Genomic DNA, 26,687 nt, shown 5'->3' with positions numbered 1-26,687 from the left:
AGGGCCTTCTAGCCTCCTCTAACCCTGTTTGACTCCACCTCCCATCCTTAGCTTTGGGATTCTACCCGAGTGTGATGACTGCAGCAGGATAACACAATGAACATAGTACAGTTTTGTACCTACCATAAATGTAGATGTTAAAGTGTATACCCTGCTGCAGTCCAGGTTAACCTCCCTCCATCCCCTCTGACCTAACTAAAACCTTTTCAATACCTTAAAATCTGTTACAACCTTTGTGGTGTATTTGCTTATAGTTGGAGGGATATTTTGTTTGTGCTAAACTATTTATTATTGGTACTATCCACTGACCACCATTTTTTTTTTTGGGGGGCACCTGACATCTGGGGCAAGAAAAACTGAAGAAAATTGCGTCGGATGCCTCTTGTATACCCCTGGCGCACTTATGTCTGGGAAGAAGTGACAGCAACCGAAGCCGGACCAAGACTTTGGAATTTGGGCCGACTGCGGGACCGCCTGACAGCAGGATAACCCAAGTGTGATGACTGCAGCAGGGTATACACTCGAACATCTACATTTATGGTAGGTACAAAACTGTACTTTACCAATATATGTAACTCCATACGAATTGCAGGAGGAGTCATTACTGGGCATATTGCGGGTGCTGTGTAGGGCACTTCTGGCTTCAGAGATTGAAACAATACTAATTTCATGAACTGTTATCATACTTTGACTTGGGAATGGGGTCCATTCCTGTCATGGTATTAGAAACCCAGAAGATTTGGAGAAATTAAAAGAAAAATACATAGAGAAGCTAAAAGTAGGAAGGAGAAATTGGTTCTGTTAGGACTTTATGCCAAGAAGGCATTTGACAGTGTCCTTTGGGAATATCTTTGGCAGGTCTTGATTAGATTTGCATTCTGTAAAATGTAGTGACACAGCTAACAATGTTATAGCCAGGTGTGGAAGCACATGTTAGGGTAAATGCCAGGCTCTGTCATTTGAGATACAAAGGGGCACTAGACAAAGGTTGTCCATCCCCCTGCTTTTATTTGGGTTATGTCTAGAGCCATTTATGCAGACTATGAAACAATCTTACATTCAAGGTTAGCTTTGGGGGGGATAGACCAGAGAATCTGTCCCTATTTGTGGATGATGTCCTCCTGTTCCTCTAACACCCAGATAAGAACTTTCTCGAGCTGTTGGAGCTTATATAATAAGTTTACACAAATTACATGATACACACTTTATTTGGAGAAAACAAAATCTTTGGTAACAACAATGCACTCTCCAGGGAGCTAGCACAAAGATTTCCTCAGCTTTGGGGACATTTCAGGATAAAATGTTTAAGGGTATGGATAGAAAGAAGAAAGCAGAGAATTTCTCTAAGAGCACATGGGAAGAGACAACAGCAAAAGTAAATGAAAACTTGCATAGATGGAAACTTCGGGTATATGGTCTGGATCAGAGAATCCAGTTATTAAAAATGTTTATAGCCCTTTTGGTACTTTATACCACACAAGCCTTTGCGTACAACCCTGGTAAAAAAAAAAATTTGGAAGCAATAGAAGGTAACAATTCAAGGATTTATATGGGATAGTAAATATCTGAGAGTTAGATGGAAAGCAGTAATACTCCCGCTGGAAGAAGAGGGGCTAGGTGATATTCACAGCAGCTAAATGTAACAATTATACGGCTAGATGGAAGAGAATATTGTTATTGCAATAAAGGAATAGGGAATTAGTGAACCAGTTATCAATCTTGACTTCTGTAGTGGATAAAAACTGCTAGGCCAAAGAGTTAAATCTTAATGAACCTAAGTTTAGTGAAATTATCAAGGCAAAAGTATTTGAGATTAGAACTTTGAGCTTTGACCTCTAGGAATAATGGTGGTCCCCTTTCGGTCATCAGGAAGATGGATAGCCTAGAAACATACAGAGAAGATGTATTCTTGGGAACAGCTAAGCTCTGGAGGAAGAATAATTCCATCAGCAGAGTTAAAATAATAATGGCATGTCAGTATGTTGACTCATATGAAATCTAGAAGGTTCCATAATGTCCTAAATAGGTATTATAAGGAAAGGGAAAAGAGGGGCAACTATCGCCCAGAGATGAATTTACTTTTGGAGGTAAGGGAAGGGAGTTGGCATTAAGAAGAGAGTTCTTAGGAGGTTTTATAAGGCTTTACTGGAAGATTGTTGTTTTCAAAAGCTAATTTAAGTGATAGATATAGCAATGAATTGGGTCTGGATATAATTGAACAGAAATGGAAACAGATTTGCAGTATGAGTAGGATGTGTACAAAGCTTTATAAATTTAGAATCCTCGGATGGAAATATTTGCACAAGTATTTTTACAGACTGGCTTGGCTCCATAAAATGTTCTCCAGGGTTTGGATGGTTCCTGGAGATGTCTGGAAGATATCAAAGGGGATTGGAGGCATATATTTACTCATGCCCTAAACTGGCAAACTACTATAAGGGAGTAGAACAATTTAAAGAAGTTCTGGAGCAGGAATGGAGTATGAAAACAGAAAATATGTACTTGAGTTTGGTAGGACTGCCTAGATTGTAGAGTTCTAGGAAGGCACTTATTGCTCTTATTTTGTTGGTAGCAAAGAATGGGCTAACTAAAAAATGAAAGAGTCCAGACGTTCCTTTAGTAAATGACATTAATTATGGGCGATGTTTGAAAAAGAAATGTAGGAATGGGGATGGTGTTCTGATAAGTGAAACAAAAAGAAATGGGAGATATGGGAGAGGGTACAACGCAGGAAGGAAGTGTTACCTCAATAGTAGAAATACAGGACAGTGTTAGTCGGTATTTAATGTTAGGTGTAGTTAACTGGTGTTCAACGATGAAGGCTGTCTGCAGTTTTGGGCAATATTGGGAGACTGTTTGGGAAGTGAATAGACCCAGTACTGAAAATAGCATTGTAATCGCCAGTTCTTGGCAGATATTGCTGATAGGTTGGTTATTAATAATTGTTGGTGAACTCCTTTTGAGACAGACACTGTAGAACATATGATGCACCATGCACGAGGATTGCTATTAATAATGCTGTTGTTAATAATAGATATAATAATGTACCAGATGTAACTTCTGAATTTATTTCTATCTTTTCTAATAACACTTGAGTAGTTTCCACTACCCATTCCTTAAATTCTGCTCTTTTTAATAACTGGGTGAGAAAGTGCCACTGTCTCATTGTTACTTCATTACCACACATTTTGTTTAGGTTTTTATTGGTGAATGATCTGAAATGGTTATTGGATGTGTGTTGAAGCTTTCAGTGTAATGCACATGTTCCTGTGAAATATATTTTCCTTCTAGTCTAGGCCACTTATTTTGCCTTGAGGAATAATATGTAAATTCTGTCGAGTTCCTACTACTGAATTCACTTCTGTGCCAAATATTTTAATACATTTCTTAAGGAATTAACCTTCTTTTGTTATTTTATTTTCCCAGTCTTCTTGATACATTCTCACTATTGTAAGTAAAGTTCTAGTCCCCACCTATAAGTAATGTTCCCTGCTGAAAGCTGATTTTCTCCCAAATTTTTCTTAAGCTCCATAATAGCAGTTTTTGGTGGAATGTAAAACATGCTGGTGTAATCTTTCTCCTTTGCCAGTAGCCACTTACTGCCACAAATCTACCATTCTTGTCTTTTTTCATCTTTTGTCACAATTGGAGTCCCTCTAGCAATGAGTATAATTACTCCCCTTTAACATTGGTAGTGATATTCTGTGGAATATCCTTTGTCAAATTCACATGCTCATTTCTTTATGTACGTTTCCTGCAGTATTGCTATTTGCATTTTTTTATCTATACTTGCCTATAAAGCCATGTACATTTCAAGGTAATATGGCTAGCATAGCCATTATGATAAAAAGCTTTTGTTCCCACATGTTACACAGGATACCTTTTTATTTCTAATGTGTTTCCAACTTTTGTGTTAACATTTACATAGTAGTGTTTGTGTTAACATTTACATACTAGTTTTTGTGTTAACATTTACATAGTAGTGTTTGGCAAGCTAATCTTTTATACAGTTGTTTATTCTCATCTACATTTGAACCTATGCCACAGTTTTCAAGACATTTTGTTTTAATGAAAACCTTCAAAGAAAAAATACATTTTAAAAACACCCCATCCCCTGTTAAATTAGAACAAACAGACACAACTATGTACATCCTCAAGAAATGAACTTTAACCCTCCAGATAGGAACAGTTTCACAAAATTGACAGGGGTACGCTCGGGCATTACCTAACCTAAAATTAAGGTAACTGTTGCTAAAGTGTATGATACAGCCTGTGTTCCCACCCACTTACATTGATTACTGTCCATTCTTTTCTTATCTTTAGTCCCCTCCCATATGTGTAAAACAGCTTGCATGCCTTCGGAAAACATTAACGTTTAGCCCTAAGAAAAAGAGCATTGGTTGCCTTTTTTTCTATTAAATATATATTCTAATTGATTCTTATAGTTGTTATGCATTATTTTATATATCCTACTAATTATCCTTTTTTTATTACTTCTGTTGTAGACTCATCTATAAACTCAATCAGAGCTGCTGTTTAAAACGTTCCCATCCCTTCCCTTTGTCTGTAGTCTGTCACTCCCTGATAGATAAGGCGGTCTCTAACTTGCAGTCCAGTCTTCTGTTTTGCTTCATTCCACCCAATGGTTTTCCCTCCCTAGTTATTTAAATCAAATACCTTGGCTCCTTTGCTAATTTTCTCCAATAAATTCCAGCTCCCTCTTGCCTGTTTTTATGTGCCCCTAGTTACAGTCACCCATATTGGTAAAAAATCTCTTCTCCATTCTCATATTGGGTTAATTCTTAAGATACTTTCTGCTACTTTGTACATATAATGTTGTGTACAGTTGTTACTGCTGTCCTCATGTGGCTGCAACCAAAATCCTATTTGCTTTTTTTTTTTTTGTGAACTTTACACACTCCATTCAACCCCATTTCAACATAATTTCTTACCACTTTGATTTGTAGTCTAATGCCTGTGCTAAATATGAGCATTAACTGTGTAGATGTAGAATCTCTCTTCATATCTGGTAATCCTAAACCACCTTGAGCTGTGGGGGGAAACATCTTATTTACTTAATTCTTGCTCTCTTTCCCACTCATATTCCTTCGATTCATTATTAGTTATGATCCACATCTTCTGCACTAGTTGTTTAAAAAAAATATGCTTGACTTATAAACAGTATTAAGGAGAAATCGAAACATTTTCACTGCTTGTACTTCATTATCCATATTACTTCATCAATGACACCATTTCTCACTTATATTTTTAGTCTCTTCCCATATATCCTTAGCTGTCAGAATAGAACCTGTTGTAATCCACCCCCCCCCTCCAAGTACTTCATCTTGTGTTTCCTTAAATATGGTTATTGCTATACCACTTCATATGTGGGAACTTCATCTACTAGTATGGCTTTTGTTTTATCCTCATTCATTTTATATCCTGAAAATTTTTGAAGCTGTTTGGAGATATTCCAGTACACTGAAATATCCTTTTCTGGATTTGTCATGTATAAGATACCTGCAAAAAAGGTCACTTTTTTCTTGGATGCTATACCAGTTAAATCCTTGAATTTGTGTGTCCCTTATTTTCTTTGCCAGTGGCTGTAAGTATAAGGCAAGCAAAGAAGAGAGAGGGACATCCATGCCTGGTTCCTCTGTTCAAGCCCATCTTGCCAGGGAGAAGCTCTCCCACCTTGTTTATTGCTTCTGACCCTTCTTTTATCTTCCTAGTTAACCCCAATATTCCACCAGGAAATGCAAATGCTGCCAGTGTCATAATTATAAGATCCCTGGTATTTTTTTTACCAAATTGTTTCTCAGTATTAAGGCTCACTAACAATAACTGGGTGGTCTTGCTTTCTGCTTCATTTTATTCTGTTACTAAATGTTTGTCTCCACACCACAAAACCACACTGATCAGTATCTGACAGTGTTGGCAACAAACATCTTAGCCATTCTCTTAGCTAGCGTAGACATAAATGCTTTATAATAATGGTTCAACATTGAAGCTGGTCTACATGAAGTTGGCTTTAAAGGATCTTTTCCCTTTTTGAGTAGTACAGCTACCACATGATCTTATTATGTTGTTAAACAATGCCTTTCAGATATTTATCCCTTTTCCCCTTCTGAGTTCCAATTTTCTGTAGGAATGCCATCTGATCATGGAGACTTTCTATTGATCTCATTTTGTTGCATATTAGCTGTTAATGTTTGAGCATAATCTCCTGATTTTTGACACATTTGTTGCACATAAATGCCTGTGTATTTCCTTGGTTCCCCCTTTCCTCTGCTCTATAAAGTTTTTCACAGAATTTCCGAAATATCAGTAATACCAGGTGTCCAACCTTTTGGCTTGCCAGGGCCACAATGAGTGAACAGAAATTGTCTTGGGCCACATATAAAATATATCGTATAGTTAACTCTTTTACTGCCATGGGCGACTAAAGTCGACCTCCTGGCTGTACTTGTAGATGCATTTGAACAATGAATAAATGCCTAATATTTGCCTTAAAATTCTAATTTTTAATCTAACAGTTAACTCTAACACCTTAGTTAATATTTATTTATTTTTCTACTACAAATAGGTACATAATCCTTCCATTTTTATGAGATCATACCTGTTGCTTTTGCTGGTTTCTTAAAGATGTTTTATGGCACATAGGGAAGAAGCTCTGACTGAAACGCAGACATCCTCGGTAGATTGTCACCCCAGGTGCTGGAGGAGCCAATGATGTGGGAAGAGGAATGATGAGGTACAAGGCTGCTGCTTTTTGGAGGGAAGAGAGAGCAGAATGTGAGAACATGTTCAAGGGCACACCCAGGACACAAAATCTGGTGGTGATGCTATAGTTATGGTAACAGCTATCAGTCAAGTTGCTAAATGGCTGGGCATAATACAGGGCATATTATATGAGGAGGTGGCTCCCCATGGCACCCCTGTGCAACCACCATGTGATGTATAGCATGCAAGTATACCGGGGAAGAGTAGGGACACACAGAAAAGTCTTGGCTGGACAATTATTGCACCTGTGCATGCCCTGTCCACTGCTTGAACTTGGATGTTACTAGGCCCCCTTGGGCTGAGAAACCTTTTCATTTGGAATGATACACTCATGCGGAGGGGACAAATCCAAGGTAAGCTTCCAACATCATGGGCATCATTAAGTATGAGGTATGGGAAATGCTGTGGATCTGAAGTCAACAGTAGATGCCCAAAAAGTATCTATATAGCAAAGATTTTTCATGTTGCCATGCTTTGCAATCATGATGTCTGTTCTAAGATGCAGACTTGTTTGATAGTATGAAGACCAGAGTGATCAGTAAAACTCAAGAGATCTTCATTGGTATTTGTTTGTCTGAGCATAGTAAAGGATATCAGTGCCATTATCACAAGAATATGACGTGGAATCAATTATCTTTAAACCTCCAAATACTAACTGCTTTCTGTTTGGCCATTTCTACTTCCTGTGCAGAAATGGCTATATTTCCAAAAAGTTGACTATAGTCCCAGAACATTTTCAAGGCATGGTACTGGAATAATTACCTGTAATAAAACTCAGTCTGTGCTCTTGGTTCCAAAGGCAAAGGAAAAGTCTATCTTGTATTTTAATTATAAAACAAAATTAAATGACAATTTTTATGCTACAGTATTCACTTCTGTACAGAAATGCATCTTCTTTTTAGGCCCAGTGTTACAGCAACACAAGGTATTTGTCATTGGTAAGATTTTTTTTTTAAAACTTAATGTTTTACGGAGGTAGTCTATCAATATCTTATTACCATACCAGCCTAGATATGACACTGTCTACAATTGTCAGTATCCCTACATCACTCTTCCTGGTATCGTTATAAAATTATCCGGACAAACAAGAATGTTCAGCTTTATACAGGCTGCATGTTCTCAGATATGTAAATGTCTTCCTAAACAAGTAAAATAACCGTATGCTATACATTTAAAATGACTAAAAATCATATAGTCTGAGGAACGGCTATTATTTTAGATATGATTTCAGAAGACACCCTAATGTTAAGATTCTGAGATATACTTAGTTGTCCTCCTGAAAATTATGAAATGAATATGTGTTTGTAGTAATATTAACGATACCTAGTCATACAGGACCAAATTTATGACTCTTGAAATGTTCTAACAAATTTCACAGGAAAATATGCCAGAACTCTCACTCAAGAATGTACTTTCTGTTGGCGACTTCAAATACAAAGACACAATTGTATCTTCATGTAGTGTGCGTCACTGCTTAAGTCTAAATTTGGTAGGAAGAGCAAGCATAAATCCACCAATATAAAACTTCCTTAAGAAAAATAAGCTTGTTTTTTATTTTTGAAGCAGTATCATCATAAAATAGATATATTCTGATGTACTGCATTCCTCTGACCAAAAGTCATACCACCAACCAGAATGGAAACTGTTTACAATGCAGCAACTGGACTTCAGCTAAGCATGTCAAATAATCCATATGTCAATCCCTTTGATTTATTAACAGAATTTTCTGGGAATTATAACATGATGTTCTGACGAAAAATATAGCCTTCTACACTTACTTAGTTAGCTGATTGCCACCCATTTGTTCCCCACTCTGTGAGCTCGGACGAGATGCCAGACATTCTTTGAAAATCCGTACAGTTGACAGGTATGTTAATTCAGTGCAACATTCTCTCTCATACACACATACACACACACACACACACACACACACACACACACACACACACACACACTCTTCTACTTTCACGCACACAAACATTTTGCTTTCATGCATGCACTCACTCACTCCGTACTTACCTATTAATACACTTAGGTGCTGTCCCTTTCAAAGGCAAGGAATGCAAATCCGTACATGAATCCCTCTTCAGTGCGAACACACACTTATTCTTCGGTGCTAAATAACATAGCGGCGCAAACACAGATCCTACTTTGATGCGAAAAAACAAAACGGCAAGAGTGCTTTGGTGCATGTGCACACAAACATTGCGGTTACAGGTTGCTGTCACGAAAAACAAATGAAAAAAGTGTTTTGACACATGCGTACACTGAACTTGCAGTTACAGGTCGTGGGCCGCAGGTTGGAGACATATCTTCTATAGGATAGGATTCTAGTCATAGGCTCCCTTAGCTTGGGAACACCTAATTCTGTTTTCTGCTTCATTGTGCTTGCAGTGGGGATGTAAAAAATACTTAACAGTGACCTTTCTGGACACATGCATATTATCCAAATACTCCCCTTTATTTTTCCTTTAGCACTCAGCAATTGCTCATCATCTTGTTCCATAAAATTCTGCATCTGCAATGTTTTAACCTTTAATAATCCTCCAAAATAATTACATTTTTTTTCCGGGGGGGGGGGTAAAATATTTAATTTCTGTGTGACTCATAATAAGCACAGCTCTGGTCTTTTTCTTAGTTTAAATGTGGAGTTGAAAGCAGAATACAGTTAAAATACAGTATAATGAAATTACACCACAATGTACAAAATAGAAGGCAATGAAGCAATGCAAATTACAAGAAAGCCGTGTAAGAAAAATAAACTAACCTTTCCCCTTACTTCAGTATGTGGCAGTGTCTGAGTAAGCTTTTCCATTTTCCCTCTTTCTCATAATTGCCGTTTCCCAACTACTGTAATTTCAAAGTTTTGCTTTGGTTTCCTGTTTTTTATTCCTTCCAGTTCTCTGTCTGTCTGAATGTAATTTATTTATACTTTCTATGTACATCAACCACCAGTATGTTATTATCTTGTAAAGTGGTTTCATTGTTGGATGTTCCTTCCAAAATTCCTTTCTTTTTGCAAATATTTCTTATTTAACTTATTACCTGTTAACTTTTTTTCCCTTTTTTATTTATTAATTTTCCTCTGACCATCTATATTACTCTGTGGTCAGAAAAAACTTGCTTAATTACTTCCTTCCTTAATTTCTTATCCTCTGAATGTTGTTGTTTGTCTTTCAGCTTTTCCCGGTTAGGGGTTGCCACAGCGGAACTCCGGTCCGCTAATGATTGGCAGTAGATTTTCATGAACGCCGAGGTGCCAGCTCGACGTTCAACCTTCAATGAAGGGGCGCCCATTTACGCATGTCTTATCCTCTGAATATATTGCAAAATATATTTTCATCCTTATGTTCCCTCTTTTATATGTACATTATTCCTCATCTGCCATTAATTGTCACTTAAAAATGAATATTAAAATAGTCATCTAATATAATTTCAAATAATTGTCATATGTATCTCCTCAGACATCTTTTTTCTGTCCCCAATTCTAGTGTATGCGTGTAATACATTTATTTAATCTCACTGTCTTCATTTTTTTCTTAAATCACACTAACACTTATCCTGTCAGCATTACTATCATGTCCATGATTTTCATTTCTTCATTGTAACAGGTAGTGTAATCCCAGAACATGCTATTCCTTGTTATTCACACTGCTGTTTTCACCAACATCAACTCATATATTTCTTTTATTGTTTCAGCAGACCTTGCATCCTGTAAACAAATTAGATTCTCATTAATCCTTTTACACCATTTAAATACAACCATTTTTCTCACATCATTCTGTGTTTTTATGTTTAACAAAACCACATTTCCTTGTGCGCTTTTGCATATTTTACCCCATCTTTTGCTTTCCTTTTTGTTCTGCTCACCCTACCCCATAGAAACTTTGCCCGCCTGACTTTGACTCTGCACAAACCTGCCCTCCTCCTTCCCCATTGGTGCCAAGTACATAAAAAGAAGTTTTGAGTGAAAATGTCATTTCTTCTTTCCTTAGGTTTTCTCCTTAAATATTTTCATTTAATTTTTGCCTGGTTGTCTGTTTCCCCTTTCCATTGTTGTTTACCTGATCCAGTTCTGTTTCTTTACTAATTGTTAATCTTGATCTCTTTCTTATATTTGTTGTTTCATTTTAGTTTGCTATTCCTTCCTCTGTCAATAATTAAAGGGAAATCAAATGAAAAATGGGCACCCCTCCACATTTTCTGCAATTTGTTCTGCAGTTCTTTCTTGATTTAACAAATTTTCCACATTACCAACATCAACTTTTGTTACAGTTTTGTGTAAGATGTGACGTATCATCAGAGGGAAAATGCTTTGGGCTTTCCCCAGTATTTCACATTCGCCTCTTTCCATTCACCACTATAGCACTAGGTTTGTGCTGCATTTTGCCCTCTTATTCATTCAAAGTTACCAAAGCCGAGTGGCGTTCGAAAGACATGCGTAGAATGGGCGTGCCTTCGTTGAAGGTTGGGCGTCTCGCTGGCACCTGAAAAAATCTACTGCCAATCATTAGTGGATGGAGTTCAATGTTGCCCATAGCTCCCAAGCACCCATCCACAATTTCCATTCATCCAACACTTTTTTTTTTTTCATTTTATGCTCTTTTTTGACATACTTTTAAGAAATATTATTTCAATTCATTGTTATCCGTATCTGAAGGTCTAAACTATACTAACATTTTTCTTTAACTTGCATATTTAAGATCTGTAAATATACTTATTTCAAGGAATCACAAAGCATGTTTTCACATTTGTTTATAAATTATTTTGCCAACAAAAAAGTTTCAAAACTAACTTCAAAAAAATAGTTAATCCCTAAATGTGTTAAGGCTCTAATGTCTGATGCTTTAAATCCCAGTGGTGAATTAATGTCAAAATAAAATACCTGTCAATGGATTTTCTTAATGTTTTAGTTCTTGCCTCACTGGAGCATCTTCATTACCTTCCATGTCAGTGAACTGAAGCTCTGGCAGCAGGACTCTGGTGCCACCTTGCAGCTCAAAAGAGCAGAAGGTGTTCCCTGGTGCTCTCCTTGGCCAAATTTCCTTTAATCTGCATGAATACCACTTAACGCTTTCTTTGAAAAGACGTTGCTGATCTAGTGAGTATATACATACATAAAAATACCTGGTGAATGACATCCTGTACATTGTATGAAATCACTGCATGCTTCTATTTGAGGACTAGACAACTTTTCAAGAAGATGTCTCTTTACAGAACAAAGAAGGATTTCAGGTGTTGCAAAGTCTTTCCCTGTGGTGATACCAGTCGCATCTTCTGCTAGCCTATCAGTTACAGCCATAGCAGTCACCGAGGTGTGTCAGTGGGGGAGTTGTAATGGCTATGCCATCACAGAGGACCAGTGTTGTAGTCGCAGATGGACAGTTTTTGGAATATTTATGCCCTTAAGAAGGGAATTCACTAGGAAGCTAATCTGTTTCCTTGTGAGGCTGTAATTCTTAGTGGGACCATTGGAGATGTCCTTCCTCTAGAATGAGGCATAGATTTCTACTTGTGTTTCTTTTTTGCTGTGAAGAGATGGTGGCTTGCATTTCATTCTTACCTTCAACGCCTTCAATAAGCACATCTGGCACATCACGTTTTAGATGGTAACTGCCTGAAAGATAATGCCTGTGTTACTGCAGGCCACCCAGGTGGTATCACAGGACATGGTGCGCACTTTCTTACATGAGTGTCTAAGGTCTCTGTAGAAAAGTCCCTTTTGCTTTAGATGAGGCCATCTGGATTGTAGTTGGGGCTTTTTTCTTGTATGAGATTGAACCATCTTGTGATGGTTGAAGCCTTGAAAGAGAAGTAGGTCAGGGTATTTTTACACCCCCCACCCCCCACCCGATGACTGTCTACCATTGGGGATAGATGCTTTTCGTGGCTTTCACCCATAGATATGATCATAAACTGTGAGAAGACCTTTGTGATTACATCTGAATGATTGCACCTTTAGCCAAGAGGTGGATGTTCCTGGGTAGGTCTGAAGAGGTTGTGAGTATAATAACCTTGCTGAAGACGCATTGGAATGACTGAGCTCATACTATCCTGTGCCTTCTGAGCTTAATGGCTGACTCAGTCTTATGCTTTGTGCATGCCTGTGGATATAGGTGTTGCAGTGAACTGTGAGATGTCATTGACTGAAGAGTCGTAATGGACCCATGAAGCCTTTCCTACTGTCAGTCTCCTGTTACCCAGTCTTGGGTAACTGATAATTCCCGTCAAGGCATGTTTACCCCCTATTTATGCAGCCAAACCTGATTCTGGTGCTGTTGATGGATGCCTCAGTATCAGGGATGGGGAACTGACCTTTGTTTCTCCATACATAAGAGAAGTGCAAGTTCACTGACGGGACAAAGTAGATGACGTGATGGAAAGGATGCTGGATATCCTATGCATCTAGGAGACCAGATGGGAGGGTAGTGTAACAAAGCCACCTTGGCTTGAGATCCAGAGTCTACTATTCAGGAGGAGGACAGGCTACAAATGGTGTGGGAATTAAGGCAGAGGCTTCAGAAGACCGTGAGGGATTTCATCAGAGTTGGTGACAGACTCATGGCAGTTGGACTCCAGTGTAATGACAGGGCAGTATTCATAATCTCAACCTGTGCCACACAGCAGTGGTTTGATAGTGAGGGAAAGCGTGCATTCAGAAAGCAGTTGCAGAATCTACTAGATAAAGTAGGATGGCATGAATTGCTGGTGATAATAGGTGACCTGAATGCACATAGGGCAAACAGAACAGGATATGAGGTCTACCTGGGTCCAAATGGGTAGGGCATTAGGAATAAAGGAGAGGCCAATGTTTGGCAAATGGCTTGATGGTAACCAACACATGGTTCAGCAAGAGAGGGTGTCGCAGTATCACATGCAATGGTGGTCAGCATGAAACTCTGGTAGACTTCCTTCTAATAAGGAAAGGGCAGTGGAATAGAATCAGCAATTGCAGTAATCCCCAGTGAAGCAGTCAGCCCACAATGTACTTTACTGGTTGCCACGATCAGCTGCAAGCAGTGGTCCGAAAATGTTCCATGGTCAACAGAGACCAGCCTGAAAATCTGGAAGTTGACTGGAGAGGAAGCGTAACAGTTCAAGGAATTACTCTGGGCTCTAGCACCACGAGGAAAAAAGTGGAAATGGGGTGGAGTTGAAAAAGAATGCCAGCGCCTCAAAACAGCTTGTATGAGGACTACAGAACAGATATGCAGCTGTGCCAGGTATGGGAATAAGGTACATAAGGAAAGCTGGTGGTGGAAGGTAAAAGTCCAGGAAGTCACCAAAAGATAGTAGTGCAGGAAAAAGTGAGAGGTAGAAAAGGACCAGGCTAGGAAGGAATACCGGTTGGCTAACAAAAAGGCTAATAGAGGAGTTGCAATAGCAAAGAGCAAGGCATCAGCGACACTGTACCAGCTTCTAGAAAGTGACTAAGTAGATGGCACAGAGAAACTACATCAGGTTGCAAGGTGAAGACAGAAAGATAGAGGACTAGTCAGCCTTCCTTCATAAGGGATGCCAGCAGCACCCTGCTCACCAGTCCACAGGACATCAAAAGGAGATGGAAGGAGTACTTCCAGCAGCTTTTGAATGAAGTAAGCCCCACAGAAGCTGTACTGCCCCTGACGCAGCATATGACGAAAGAAGAGGAGGACCCCACTATAGAAGAAATTAGTATAGCACTAAGGAAAATTAAGTTGGGGAAAGCAGATGACTCAGATGAGGTCACAGCAGATATGATAAAGATGTTTGGTGAAATAGAGGAGAAATGATTCCTGAGGGTACTCGTATATCAGTATGGAGAGATGTGTATCCCAGATGACTGGAACATAAGCATAACTAGTGTCAGTATTCTAGAACAAAGGGGGGCATTGACAACAGTGGGCACTGTAGAGGTATCCCAGACAAATATACAGAGTATTAGAAAGTTAGATGGGAGATGAGCAGTTCAGATTCAGTTTAGGATGCAGCACAACTGACCTGACATTTACAGTGGGACAGATAGTTGAGAAGAAGCTAGAGAGAAGGATAGAGTCAAACTGGGCATTCCTAGACTTGGAGATGGCATACAAGGTCCCGATTAAAGCTGATTTGGACAGTTCTGCAAGGGGTTCAAAATCCTGGAAACATTGGTAGAATTAGTATAAGTTATGCACAAGGACCCAATAACCCAAGTATGAACAGTGTTCGGTGTCGGAGGGGTTCCCAGTGGGGGAGTGAGTGTGCACCAGAGTTCAGCTCTGAGTCTTCTCCTGTTCATACTGATGATGGACTGACGATATTAGTAAACAGGTTGGAGGGAAGAGATCAGCAAAGTTGTGTATGCAGACTATGCGATATTACAGGCAGACTCTGAGCAAGAGCGTCAACAAAGGCTAGGGGAAAGGAATGTAGAACTGTAGACTCATGGGATTAAAATGAGTTCAAAGAAGACATTTGTAATGGCAGCAAATGGCAGAAATCTGAAGCAACTGAGAATTGAGCTAGAAAGGAAGATAGTGGAATAGGCTAACAGCTTCATGTATCTGGGAGAGCTGGCTGAGGAAAAGGGAAGTCTGAATGAGGAGGTCAAAACTAGAATCAGAGGGGCTGCAGCCAGCTGGCACAGAGCATCAGTGATAGTGTAGGATGGAAAAATGCCAAAGAAGTTGAAAAGTAAGGTGTATAAAACAGTGCTGCGACCTCCACTGCTGTCTGGAACGGAAACCTGGGCAGTAAATGCAGACCAGTTCAGACTAGAGGTGATTGAGATGAAGTGCCTGAGATGGGTTGGTAGGATGCACACTGGGACAGATTGAAGAAATGAGGACATGAGCAGAAGCTAAAGTAGTGCTATTTGCAGAAAGAAACAGCAGAAGACAATCTGGTGAAGATTTGAGACAGACAGGAAGAAGGCAAAAGGAAATGAGGTGCATGCAGCAAAAAGGTGAATGCATTGTGTGCTAGACTTGAGACAGTCCGGCATGGGTGTAGAAGAAGGTAGGAGAGTGGCATTGAATAGAGGGATGCCGACAGTTGACACAATACCCCAACTCCATGTAGAAAATAGGGAGACAGAATATGATGATGATGATAACGATGACGACAACGATGTTGACTACTGTAGGAGAAGTGGTTCTCAGTGGAAAGCATTTTTACAATCCTGGCTGTGAAGACCCTGGAGGGGAAGCTGCTTTCGTGCCCTAACAACTTGTGTGTCCTAAGGTATCACAACAAACGGAAGGGTTTGTGGCTTTAACCCTTTTACATAGAAGCAGTGGGCCATTGACAGCAGCATTACTTTCTTGGGATTTCATGTCCTGGACAAATTGAACATGGTGGCAAACTCTGAGCCTCTCCTCTGGTCCTGTCCTGGAGTTAATTTTTAGAAGCCATGTCTTACTCAGCTGTTCCAGAAGTAAGGCACTCCAGAGTTTGGCTTGCTTGCCGCTTGGGAGAATGCAGTTGCTTCCCTTTCCTGCACCATGCAGTAAGGCAAGGGGGAAGTTTCCGGCATTCTGTATCCAGTGGCAATGAGGCTACTTTTTATTGCTTCTCTAATGCTTTATTTATGATGATGTTTTTGTCTGCAAACTTCAGTGAAAACTAAACCATATTTTACCTTTTTCCTGGTGGTTGGTGAAACAAACAACTTCATCCTGGTGTCCGAGTTCTGCTCTAGATCCTTTTTTACTTTTAAGATTTCCTGGTGGGCTGTCAGAAGCGATTGGAACTACAAGGAAGTCTTCCACGTAGCAGACATAATGTTCTGTGTGGAGAAATTACACCATTTGGGTGTAATGACTTTCTTTGGCACTATTATCTGCCAATGTTGAGGTCTTTCTGATATACCACAGTCAAGCTGCACATGTCAATTACTTTCACCCCTCTTAATCTTATAGAAGGCAACTTTGCTGTCCTGCACTAGTTAGTCAAGCAGCCCTAAAGAGGTCTGCACTTTCTGTCTTTGAAGAACTCTCACTTCTCTGTGGAATTTGAACTTTTAAGATTGGCAGTTCAGCCCCATACCTTCTTTGAAACCATAGGTTTGGCAGTATTAAAATTCATTTCTTAGAGAACACACTTTGTGATGACATTCATGTCTGTTTGCAGGCTGATATTCTTCGTATTTCACTGTTGCAGTCATCACATTTGGGTTACCCCTGCCAGGATAGCCCTCAGCCGGCCTAAATACCAGAGACTTAGTATTTCTGCATCAGTTGCTGTAACGTGAGGACTGATGTCAGGTCGTCCATTGTATAAAGGAAGGCAGCCGACGCTATTACATCAGTCTTTCTCGCCTTGGAGCCCGAAGCAGAAGCAGTTCGCATGAGTGCCAGTCGGCCGCTACCTGAGTTTTCATTTCCGAATTGAAGTTGAAGTCTTCGAAAGCTGAGTAGCCGGTTAGGGATCCTTTTTTCTTGCATTAACCGATTGTCAGAAAAAGTTAATAATTGTCTCGCCTGTGGAATGCAAATACCACACCGGGACTTCCACTCTTACTGCATCACTTGTCTAGGCCCAGACCATGGCATCCCTCGTTGTCACTTCGGTGCTTTGTTTAATGCCAGAACTATTCATCATTGGGCCCTTATTGTAGCCAGATATTTCCATTTACAGTCCTCTAATTCTGACATGGCTTCGGTAAACCATCTGACAGCAGATCTTCCAAAAAAGTGTAAAAATAAAGACAGCGACAGACTGCATAGGACCAAACCTTTTGACAACGCTTCCATTAAGCTGGTCGTTAGTCCTTCAGAACTCTGTGAGGCTCTTTCGCAGCCCCCATGCCCATTTCAGTTAATTCGCAGGCCGCTACCTAGACCCTTTCGGAGTCCGGTATGCCGCAGAACTCTTCTTTGTCTAAAGTTCCTGCAGTCGTCTCTACCTTGGATGGGTCCGGAGATGCTGTGCAGGTATCGGCTTCCGAGCAAGTCCTTCCCAACACCAAATCCTGACATAAACTGATGCTTTCTTTCGCGACTACCATTCTTTCAAAAACAGAGTTCCTTAGGCCCAGAGGTTGATCCACACCCAGGAAACTGACTACCTGTTCTCATGTGCCTGCTCCCTTGCCTCAGTCTCAAATGCTTAAAATGGCAGAAGACCTTATGCTGATTAGGGGAAGCCAAGCCTCTCCCTCAAAAAGGAAAAGAGGTCCGTCTCCAGTAGTTTTGTCTGAACAAGAGTCAGATGAATCCTATGCATCTGACTATGAAGACATGCAGCCCCTCTCCTCATATGAGGATTCTGATGCAGAGGAATCCATTCCTTCAGCCTCTCCCCAGAGGATTTTTCCTTTGGGGAAACCCTACATACCTTAAGGGAGTATTTCCAATGGGAGAGTCAGGACTGCCCTCAATCTAAAAAGAGACTCAGAGAGTTCCTGGATCTTCCACAACACAGACCCTTAGCCATTCACCCAGTCCTGGATGTGGTGGATGATGTTTTCCTTGAATCCAGCTTGACCCCAGATGCTCTCCTTCCTGCTCCCACAAAAGTAGACAGGTACTACAGTGTCCCTGACTCTCACAAATGTCTTTTTAAAAATCCAACAGCTGACCCTGAGGTCATTTCTCAAGGGCCAAAAGGGATTAAAGTAACCTCAGCTAAGAATCCCACCCCGTCAGACAGGGATTCCCGAGCACTGGACAGATGGGGTAAAAAAGTATACATCTCAGCTACTCTTGCTATCAGGGCGCTAAATTGTCTGTTCCATATGCTTAAATTTCAGCAACATACCTTGGAACTCCTTAAACAAAAAATGTCCTCCTTTCCTGCATGGGCAGAATGTAAAGATTTATAAGACTTAATACATTCTGCAAGTCAAGTAACTAAACACACTTTGCACTGTGGTTTTGATGCCCTAGAAGCTTCTTGCAGGGCAGAACTCACTGGATCTCTCATTAGAAGACATGCATGGCTTAAGAAACAACCCCTGCCAGACCATGTCAAATCAAAATTGTTGGAAGCACCCTTTACAACGATAACTTATTTGGCACTAAAGCAGAAGAGGTCTTAAAAAAGATGGAAGAAAAAGCAAAATCTGTGCAGACAGTTAAAGATTTCTTACAGATCCAGCCCCCTAAGTTCAGCAGGCATTTTCCCCCTCAGCACTGGTCCCTTCCTGCTCCGAGTAAACTGGCCCAGCCTAGGCCCCGTGGAAACAGACCCCCCCCCCAGACAGCAGCCCCAGGAATTGCAGAGATCTAAGCAGTGGACTACCTCCGCTTTAAAACCAGGGAGTTCTAAGCCCCCCCCCCCTTATGGAAAGAACTCACAATAACTCACCCCTCCCGACCTCGCCTCTGCCCACTTTCACGTACCCCTAGGAGGAAAACTGTCCTTTCACTCAAGTACCTGGGCCACCATTACCAAGGGCCAGTGGGTTCTAAACATTGTGTCTCTGGGTACAAATTCTCCTTCCACACCCTTCCAACCCCAAAAGGGTTCCCAGATCTACCACCAAATCAGTGGGCAGAGGCTTAAAAGCAAATCCATTCCCTGCTCTCCTTGGGGAAGTAGAGCACATTCCTGCAGAGCAGATAGGCCAAGGCATCTACTGCAGACTTTTTTGATGCCCAGAAAAGAGTCCTTGATCTATCCATTCTAAACACCTTCTTGGTGATCCCAAAATTCAAAATGCTCACTCTCCAGCAGCTGCTACCCATGCTGTCCAGGGACGTTTAGCTAGCAACCCTGGACCTAAAAGAGGCTATCAAGGAGTCCTGCAGAAAATCTCTCCGCTTCAGAGCAGGATCTCAACACTTTCAGTTCTCTGCACTTCCCTTTGGCTAATCTACTGCTCCCAGCATTTTCACAAAATGTCTGGCTCCAGCCATTGCCTTTTGCAGACAAAGAAATATTCAAATTTGCCCCTACTTAGATGTCTGCCTTATTCAGGCAGACAGCCAGGAAAAGCTGCTGAAAGACCTGGCCTTTGTAAAGACCCTACTAACCTCCCTAGGGTATACAATCAATGAAAAGAAATCCAAACAGGTACCCACCCAAAAGATAATCTTCCTGGGAGCAAGTCTGGATACAGCATCCCAGATGGCATGCCTTACACCAAAGAAACAAATTTTCCTGTCAGCTTACTTCTGTCAACTGGCCACCAGGCCCCAGCTTTCTGCATGGAAAATCCTGCAAACCCCTGGGTTCATGGCATCTTGCATACTCCTCATTCCATATGCCAGAATGGATAGGAGGAAACTTCAGTGGTACCTAAAGACCCTTTGGTGTCAACACTCTCAAGATCTGGAAACTTTTCCACCTATTATTCCTTGATTGAGGAAGGAATTCCTTTGGTGGGCAACAGTCTGCTTCCACAACAAGGGACTGCTCTTCTCCCCACACCCCATCACCCAGACCCTCACCACAGATGCATCAGACTACTCTTGGGGTGCACACCTGGACGGCAGGTGCATACATGACCAATGGAGCCCACAGCAAATCCCCCTGCACATCAATCAAAAATAGATGATGGCTGTGCAGCAGGCCTTGATAGCTTTCAAACCCCTTCTTTCTCTCTCTAGGGGTTCTCCTGATCAAACAGACAACACCACTGCGATGTGGTACATCAACAAGCAGGGAGGGACTCACTCCTACCCACTGTGCAGGCTGGCCATGGCACTTTGGCTCACAGCCTCTTCCATGCCGCTACACCTGTTAGCACAATACCTACTAGGCTCTCTCAACTCCCTGGCAGACCAATTAAGCAGAAAGCTTTTGGACCAACATGAGTGGCAGCTCAACAGAAGAACCTTCTTCCTAATAACTCAGAAATGGGGAACCCCGGAGGTCAACCTCTTTGCCTCCCACACCAACCATCACCTCAGCAAATTCTGCACCAGGGAACATCACTGCATGGCTTGGAAAGTGGATGCCCTGTCCTTCCCCTGGGTAAACCTCTCGGTCTATGCCTTTCCTACCCTACCTCTCATCCCCAGGGTACTGCTCAAATTAAGGAAGGAAAAAACAAGGGCCATTCTCATAGCTCCAGACAGCACTGGTACCCCTTGCTGCACAGCCTGTCCCCGCCACCTCCATGGAACCTTCCTTAGATTCCTAACCTCCTAACCCAGAGGGAAGGGGAATTCATGCACCCCCAGTTGCAGACAGTCCTTTTGGCAGCTTGGCTTATTCCCTAACCCCTGACCAATTTGCCATCCTCAGTAAACAGGCTCTGGGTGTTATCCAAGAGGCCAGCCGCCCTAGCACCAGAAAGTCTTATGCAGATAAATGGAAAAGGTTCTGCACCTGGATCCAGACTAAGGGGGCCAATATGGCACAGCCCTCCATCCCACTTATCCTGGATTACTTAGCTGACCTACTACACAGTGGTCTCTCTTTCTTGTCTATAAAAATTCATGCCTGTGCTGTTTCTGCTCATTTTCCCACTGAGCAGCCTCTTTTGTCGCACCTTCTGATTAAACAGTTCCTCAGAGGGGCTAGCAACTTGAGGCCTCCCAGAAGGGCACCAAAACCAGCTTGGGACCTTAACTTTATCTTGGAAAAGCTCACCCTGCCTCCTTTCAAACCAGCTTCTTTTGCAGAGCTAAAATTTCTCTTCTGGAAGACTAGCCTTTCTCCTGGCCTTCACTTCAGCCAGAAGAGTCTCTGAGCTGCAAGCACTCATGGCTGTGGAACCCTTCATCATCTTCCATGCAAACAGGGTTATCCCTCAGAACTAATCCATCCTTCATGCCCATGGTGGTGTCCAGTGTGGCTCTCAACCATTCCATTCATTTGCCCACCTTCTTTCCTAACCCCCAAAACAAGGGGGAAAGGATTCTGCGCTCTAGATGTGCACAGACAGCTCAGATACTGTCTGGACAGGACTAAACCTTTCACAGTCTGATAAATTGCTGGTTAGCTTTGCTTCAGGGGCAGAAGGCAAAGCCATTCCCAAGCAGACCATTTCCAAATGGATAGCACACTGCATGGATTTCTGCTAACAGCATGCCAAGCCTCCCCCAAAGGGAGTCAGGGCACGCTCCACCAGAGCAGCCTCCACCTCTGCAGCTTTCCTCAGAGGGGTCCCCACCAGGGACATCCTGGAGGCTGCCACCTGGACATCTGTTCACACTTTTACCAAGCATTACCACCTACCTCTTCTCCAACTCCAGGGCAGCGTTTGCCTGTGCAGCCTTGCAGGGCATCCTAGCCAGCCCCTAGCTTCCTTGACTGCTTCCACCCATTTCCTCAGCTTTGGGAATCTACCCAAATGTGATGACTGCAACAGTGAAACACAAAGAAAGTAGTACAGTTGTGTACACTTAACATAAATGTAGATGTTGGAGTGTCTTCACTGATTCAGTCCTGGTTACCCTCCATCCATCCCCATTTTTCTTTTTGTTACCTTTTATTCCTTGTTGTTCTCCTTTCCTTACAAGGGACATGTTCTTTTTTATTTTCCACTGGTGGGATTCTTCCACCAGAACCTGGCCTACTTTGGGGGCTCCTTACAGGTTAGGGCAAGAAAAACTGATGTAATAGCATTGGCTGCCTTCCTTTATACCACTAACGACCTGACGTCAGTCCTCAAGCGACAGCAACCGACGCAGAAATACTAAGTCTCTGGTATTCGGGCCGGCCGAGGACTACCCTGGCAGGGATAACCCAAATGTGATGACTGCAACAGTGAAGACACTCGAACATCTACATTTATGGTAAGTGTACACAACTGTACTTTGGAGCTGAAGGTCGTTAAGTGTAGGTAGGCAAATATATTTGATCTCTTACAAGGATCAGGCATCCCTTATAACTGCAATGTGTTTACTTCTGAAGATTCTCAGAAATGTCATCGTGTTTTTTTTATCTTTCTATTTTCTTTGTGGGATCAGAAACTGGGAAGAGAAAGTCATTCACATTCTGAGCTTGTAGTCTTGGTTTGTGTTTTACATGAAGCAGTGGCATAGTCATAATTGGGGTTTGCCCTTCTTTGCTAGTAGAGCTGCTGCCACCCACTAGAAAAAACTGCAGTCAAAGGCCAGTCTGCAGTGATGCTGCTGGTTTTTGCTTGTCTTGAGAATAGTCGTTATTTTAAACTTCTGTGCCACAACCAGTTTGTTATTTCATACTTTTGCTAAGCATAACTTTACCGGTGGAGTCATGCCTCCTTTAGTACCTCAGTAGTTCAGGATTCAGGCTTATGAGCTTTTCCTGTGGATGTTTTCCATCTCCTTTTGCCTTGTTGTGTTGTACTGTTTGGGAGTCTGTAAATAGTAGACCCTACAGTGACGGTCCCTCGTATTAGATTTACATCAGATGGTCTCTTTACTTGCTGGATCACAAATACTCTCACAGTACCCCTATTTGATGCGTTTCCCTCGAGTTTCTGCTGTTGGACTTATGCAGGTTGAGCACATTTGTATTTGTATATCCATATAAGCACATTGGTGTCAGATGCTCCCTATTTTTGCATTAATCTGCAGGAGCTGTTCGGTGGTTGGTGTGAACTGGCTAACTCGAGGACTAGGTGTGCTGTTATTATGTAGCACTGTCGTAGTGGACAGCACTTTGTAGGTTGAGCTTGCCCCTGAGTATGTGAGCCTTTCAGGTAGTAATGCTGAGTTTAAGTAGAAAAGAGAGCTTGGTCATAAACACACCAAAGAGGAGAACCCACATAATTCTGCTGGCACAGCAGGAACTCTTCCATTCAATATCTTTATGAATTTCTCACTTGTGTTTTCCAGGTAAGTGCTTGAGCAAGTTGATTGATACCGAGAAACCCTGATACTTTCATGGAATTTGCAATGTCACTATACTTAAGCACTAAGTACTTAGGATTTACAGCTGAAGTGGAAGGTAGCAAATTGAGTTTCAAGATGGAATTTACTCTGTGCTCAGTAAGTAATGTGTTTCTAGGGACAAGATTATATGTTGCTGCAGTGTTGTTTTTCGTTTTTTTGTGTGTGTGTATAAATTGTACAGAACTGAATGCGTATGTTTTAAAGTGAAATACCTGACTTTTTTTCTTCTCCTTCTATGGTATTCTCCTTTTAAAATATGTTGTAGTACTTGGCTTTCTAAATTTACATGCAACAGTAGTTGTGAGGTTAGTTACCTGCAGATTTCTCAGCTGTGGTTAAAGTACACTGTAGAACTTTTCTTCAGGTTCATAAGTAGAAGGTTGTCAATAAACAAGACTGCATCACCTCCTGTTACGTAGGTTACTGATTAAAGAGATTTGTAAATAAAGAACTGGCATTCAGTTGATTTGTTGTGTTGCTGTTTGCAGTCCTTTATCTGTATTTGCTGTTCGTTTATATTTAGCAGTTTGATCTTTCTGCACTGTCATCAGCATCTTAGTTTCTCAATTTTTTTAAAGTCCAGTCAATCAGACTAATGCATTTTTAGCACTTCTGTGTTCTTTATGGAGTGAGCTGAAAAATGTGCTAGCTGTCTATTAACTTTTAAAGGGAGGAGATTGCATCTGTAGAAAAAAAGGTAGTGGAGGGACATTTAAGTTTGATAGAGCAGTTTTTTAAAGCAGGAAATGTTGACTTAGAATTTTGATTTTGGGTAGCCTATGCAACTTGAACAAGCTAATAAAGATAAACTGACTCTCTGCAGCAAACACGAATCCTGGTTTCACTACAAAAACTGCCAGTGGTACAAGCAGAAGTGCATGAAATTATTTAATTTTAAGTGTACAAAGAATAAAATCCACTTTTCGTCAGGAATAATCTCCCAACTTCCTCAGAAAAATGCATGGGCATTATTACATCACATGGCTTATATAATTAACCAAGTCACATGATAAATGACTTGATTAGTCCGTAGCCTATGCAACTTGTCATGAATTTTATAAAAAAAATCACACTGATTTTCCCAAGATGCAAGTAATTTATCAAACCCAAAAGTAAATTAAAAAAGGGCACCTTTAAAAAAATACCTTTATAACATTAATTAATTAACTCATTCATTCATATTTGTTCACAAGAGTAGTGCAATCAGTATTGACCAATTTCAGGCTCAGCCTGGGTGAACTACAAAACATCGGACCCTGCCCTACTAGACATGCTCCATATTCGTAAGTCTAACTCCTCACACATTACCCACTCGAAAGGCCTAAATCTACTATGCAACATTAACAAAACCTGCTGGAGAGACAGGTTTGTCTCCCAGAGGCTCCACTGTCTCTAGAATAGACTTCCCATACATGTCAAACAGAGTACCTCGCCGACCCTCTTAAAGCGCAACCTTGATGAGTGGATGGGAAACCACAAATTTGTCCCAGGGGTTCCACCTGTGTCCCTCATTGACAGGGGTGACAGGTGCTGACTAAGGTTTCTTTTTTGGAGATAAACTCTTGGCTAGGCTTGTAATGGCCCCAGGGTCATTAGCCTAGTAACCTCCTATGAAGAAAAACTACAGAAATGTAAGCTGTAACAGATTAGTTCAAATAATTACATTGAAAAAATTTGTGTATACATTCCAGTGAACAAGTACAATGCAATATACAGTCAAGCAGAGTGTAATGTACAGTGTATAGTAATATAATTGCAGTAGACTTGCCTTTCATTTTCAGATACCAAGTCAGTTTAAGGTGGTTTTGGAGAGGCATCGAAAATGAAACGGCCATTTGTAATGGAGTTCTGAAATACAGTGTTTCTGGGTCTGTGGAAAGCTGCCTTTCATTTAGAGAATGTAGACTGTGTCAAGTGATGAAGCTGGTAAAGAATCTGGTAGTCACACTGCTTTTCAGGGAAGGCAAAAAATGCTGAGATGAATGGATGCTGACCCATGGGAATGTCAGTAACTTAGTAGCATAACCAGTATACAGAGTGTTGTGGCAGTACCACTGACACCACCACCATGTGGCGTTGAGTATTTTGGACAGTGTTCCTTATTAAGGACCTTGCCTCTTTGCATATCTGATCCACTGATGTATTCCCATTTCATTGCTAGAACAGGCCACCATTATTACAAAAGAGGCAGGGATGCACCCTTGTGCAACTTATGTCTGAAAAAACTTAAATGTTCTGCTGTATCTGACTGCAGGGCCATTTATGTACTTCACAATTCTTTTTGATACAGTACTGCTATAAGCAGACCTTACTTTTTTAATAAATGTATTTAACCTTTGATGTTTGGAACTTGCATTGAGTAAAGTTCAAGAAAAACCATAATAGAACACTAACACATGCACTTTTTCTTACAGGACAACTTGGATGCTTTGGCTTATGATTTGGATTTTCCCGCCTTGAGGAAAAACAAGAATATTGATCATTTTTTAAATAGATGTAAGTGTTTTTAATTTCTAATACCCTAATACAGTGAGCTGGAAGAATTGAGAAATCTTTGGCTTGTTTGACAGTGTAATGTTTCCTTTAATTGGCTTGGAGAAGAAAATATGAATGGAACATGGGCGGATAAATGAATAGCAGTAAAACGTTGTAGTTCATCCACTCCATTCTATTCCATGCATCCGATATTTTTGCCTTATGTCTTAGTCTGTTCCTCATAAAAGTTATGGTTTTCTGGTAAATCACTGAGGATTGAAGTCATTAAATAATGACACACATTTGGGTTTCAGACTTCGTATTCATCAGAAAATGCATGCTAACGCACATCCTTTATTCTAGTAATTTTCTAAGTGTGTAAGAGCAATATTTAACATGTGTCCCTATTTTTGGGTCTTTTTCCCCCTGTTATTTTAGGCATTGTTCAGATTTCTTGCGCTGAGGTATGCTGTATTCAGCTTTGTATTTGTCAAAATGCTTATTGCTGCTAAACAGAAGGGTGAGCATAACCAGATTGTCATGTGATACTGCCTGAGCTACCAAGGTGGTGTAGTGTGAGCAAAAGACCATATACCATATTGGCTTTTTCAAGATAGAGTAGTACATATCGTTTATGGATAAAAGCCCAGCAGTAAGATTTTGAGTATTATTTGAAACCTGTCAGGAAACTAGTGG

At 40.9% G+C, this 26,687-nt stretch overlaps 1 protein-coding gene across 1 annotated transcript in view; it reads left to right on the top strand.

The window, feature by feature from the left end:
- The window catches only part of ROCK1 (Rho associated coiled-coil containing protein kinase 1), a 4,526,103-nt gene that overhangs the window by 451,107 nt on the left and 4,048,309 nt on the right, over positions 1-26,687 (top strand). Inside the window, exon 2 of the mRNA XM_044065727.1 lies at positions 25,931-26,012. Coding sequence (XP_043921662.1) covers positions 25,931-26,012 — 82 coding nt within the window. The remainder of the gene's footprint in view (positions 1-25,930; positions 26,013-26,687) is intronic.

This window comes from Protopterus annectens, chromosome 3.part0 (assembly GCF_019279795.1).
Source record: "Protopterus annectens isolate FY-2018-M chromosome 3.part0, PAN1.0, whole genome shotgun sequence".
NCBI lineage: Eukaryota > Metazoa > Chordata > Ceratodontiformes > Protopteridae > Protopterus > Protopterus annectens.
This window is presented reverse-complemented; position numbering and strand designations above follow the sequence as displayed.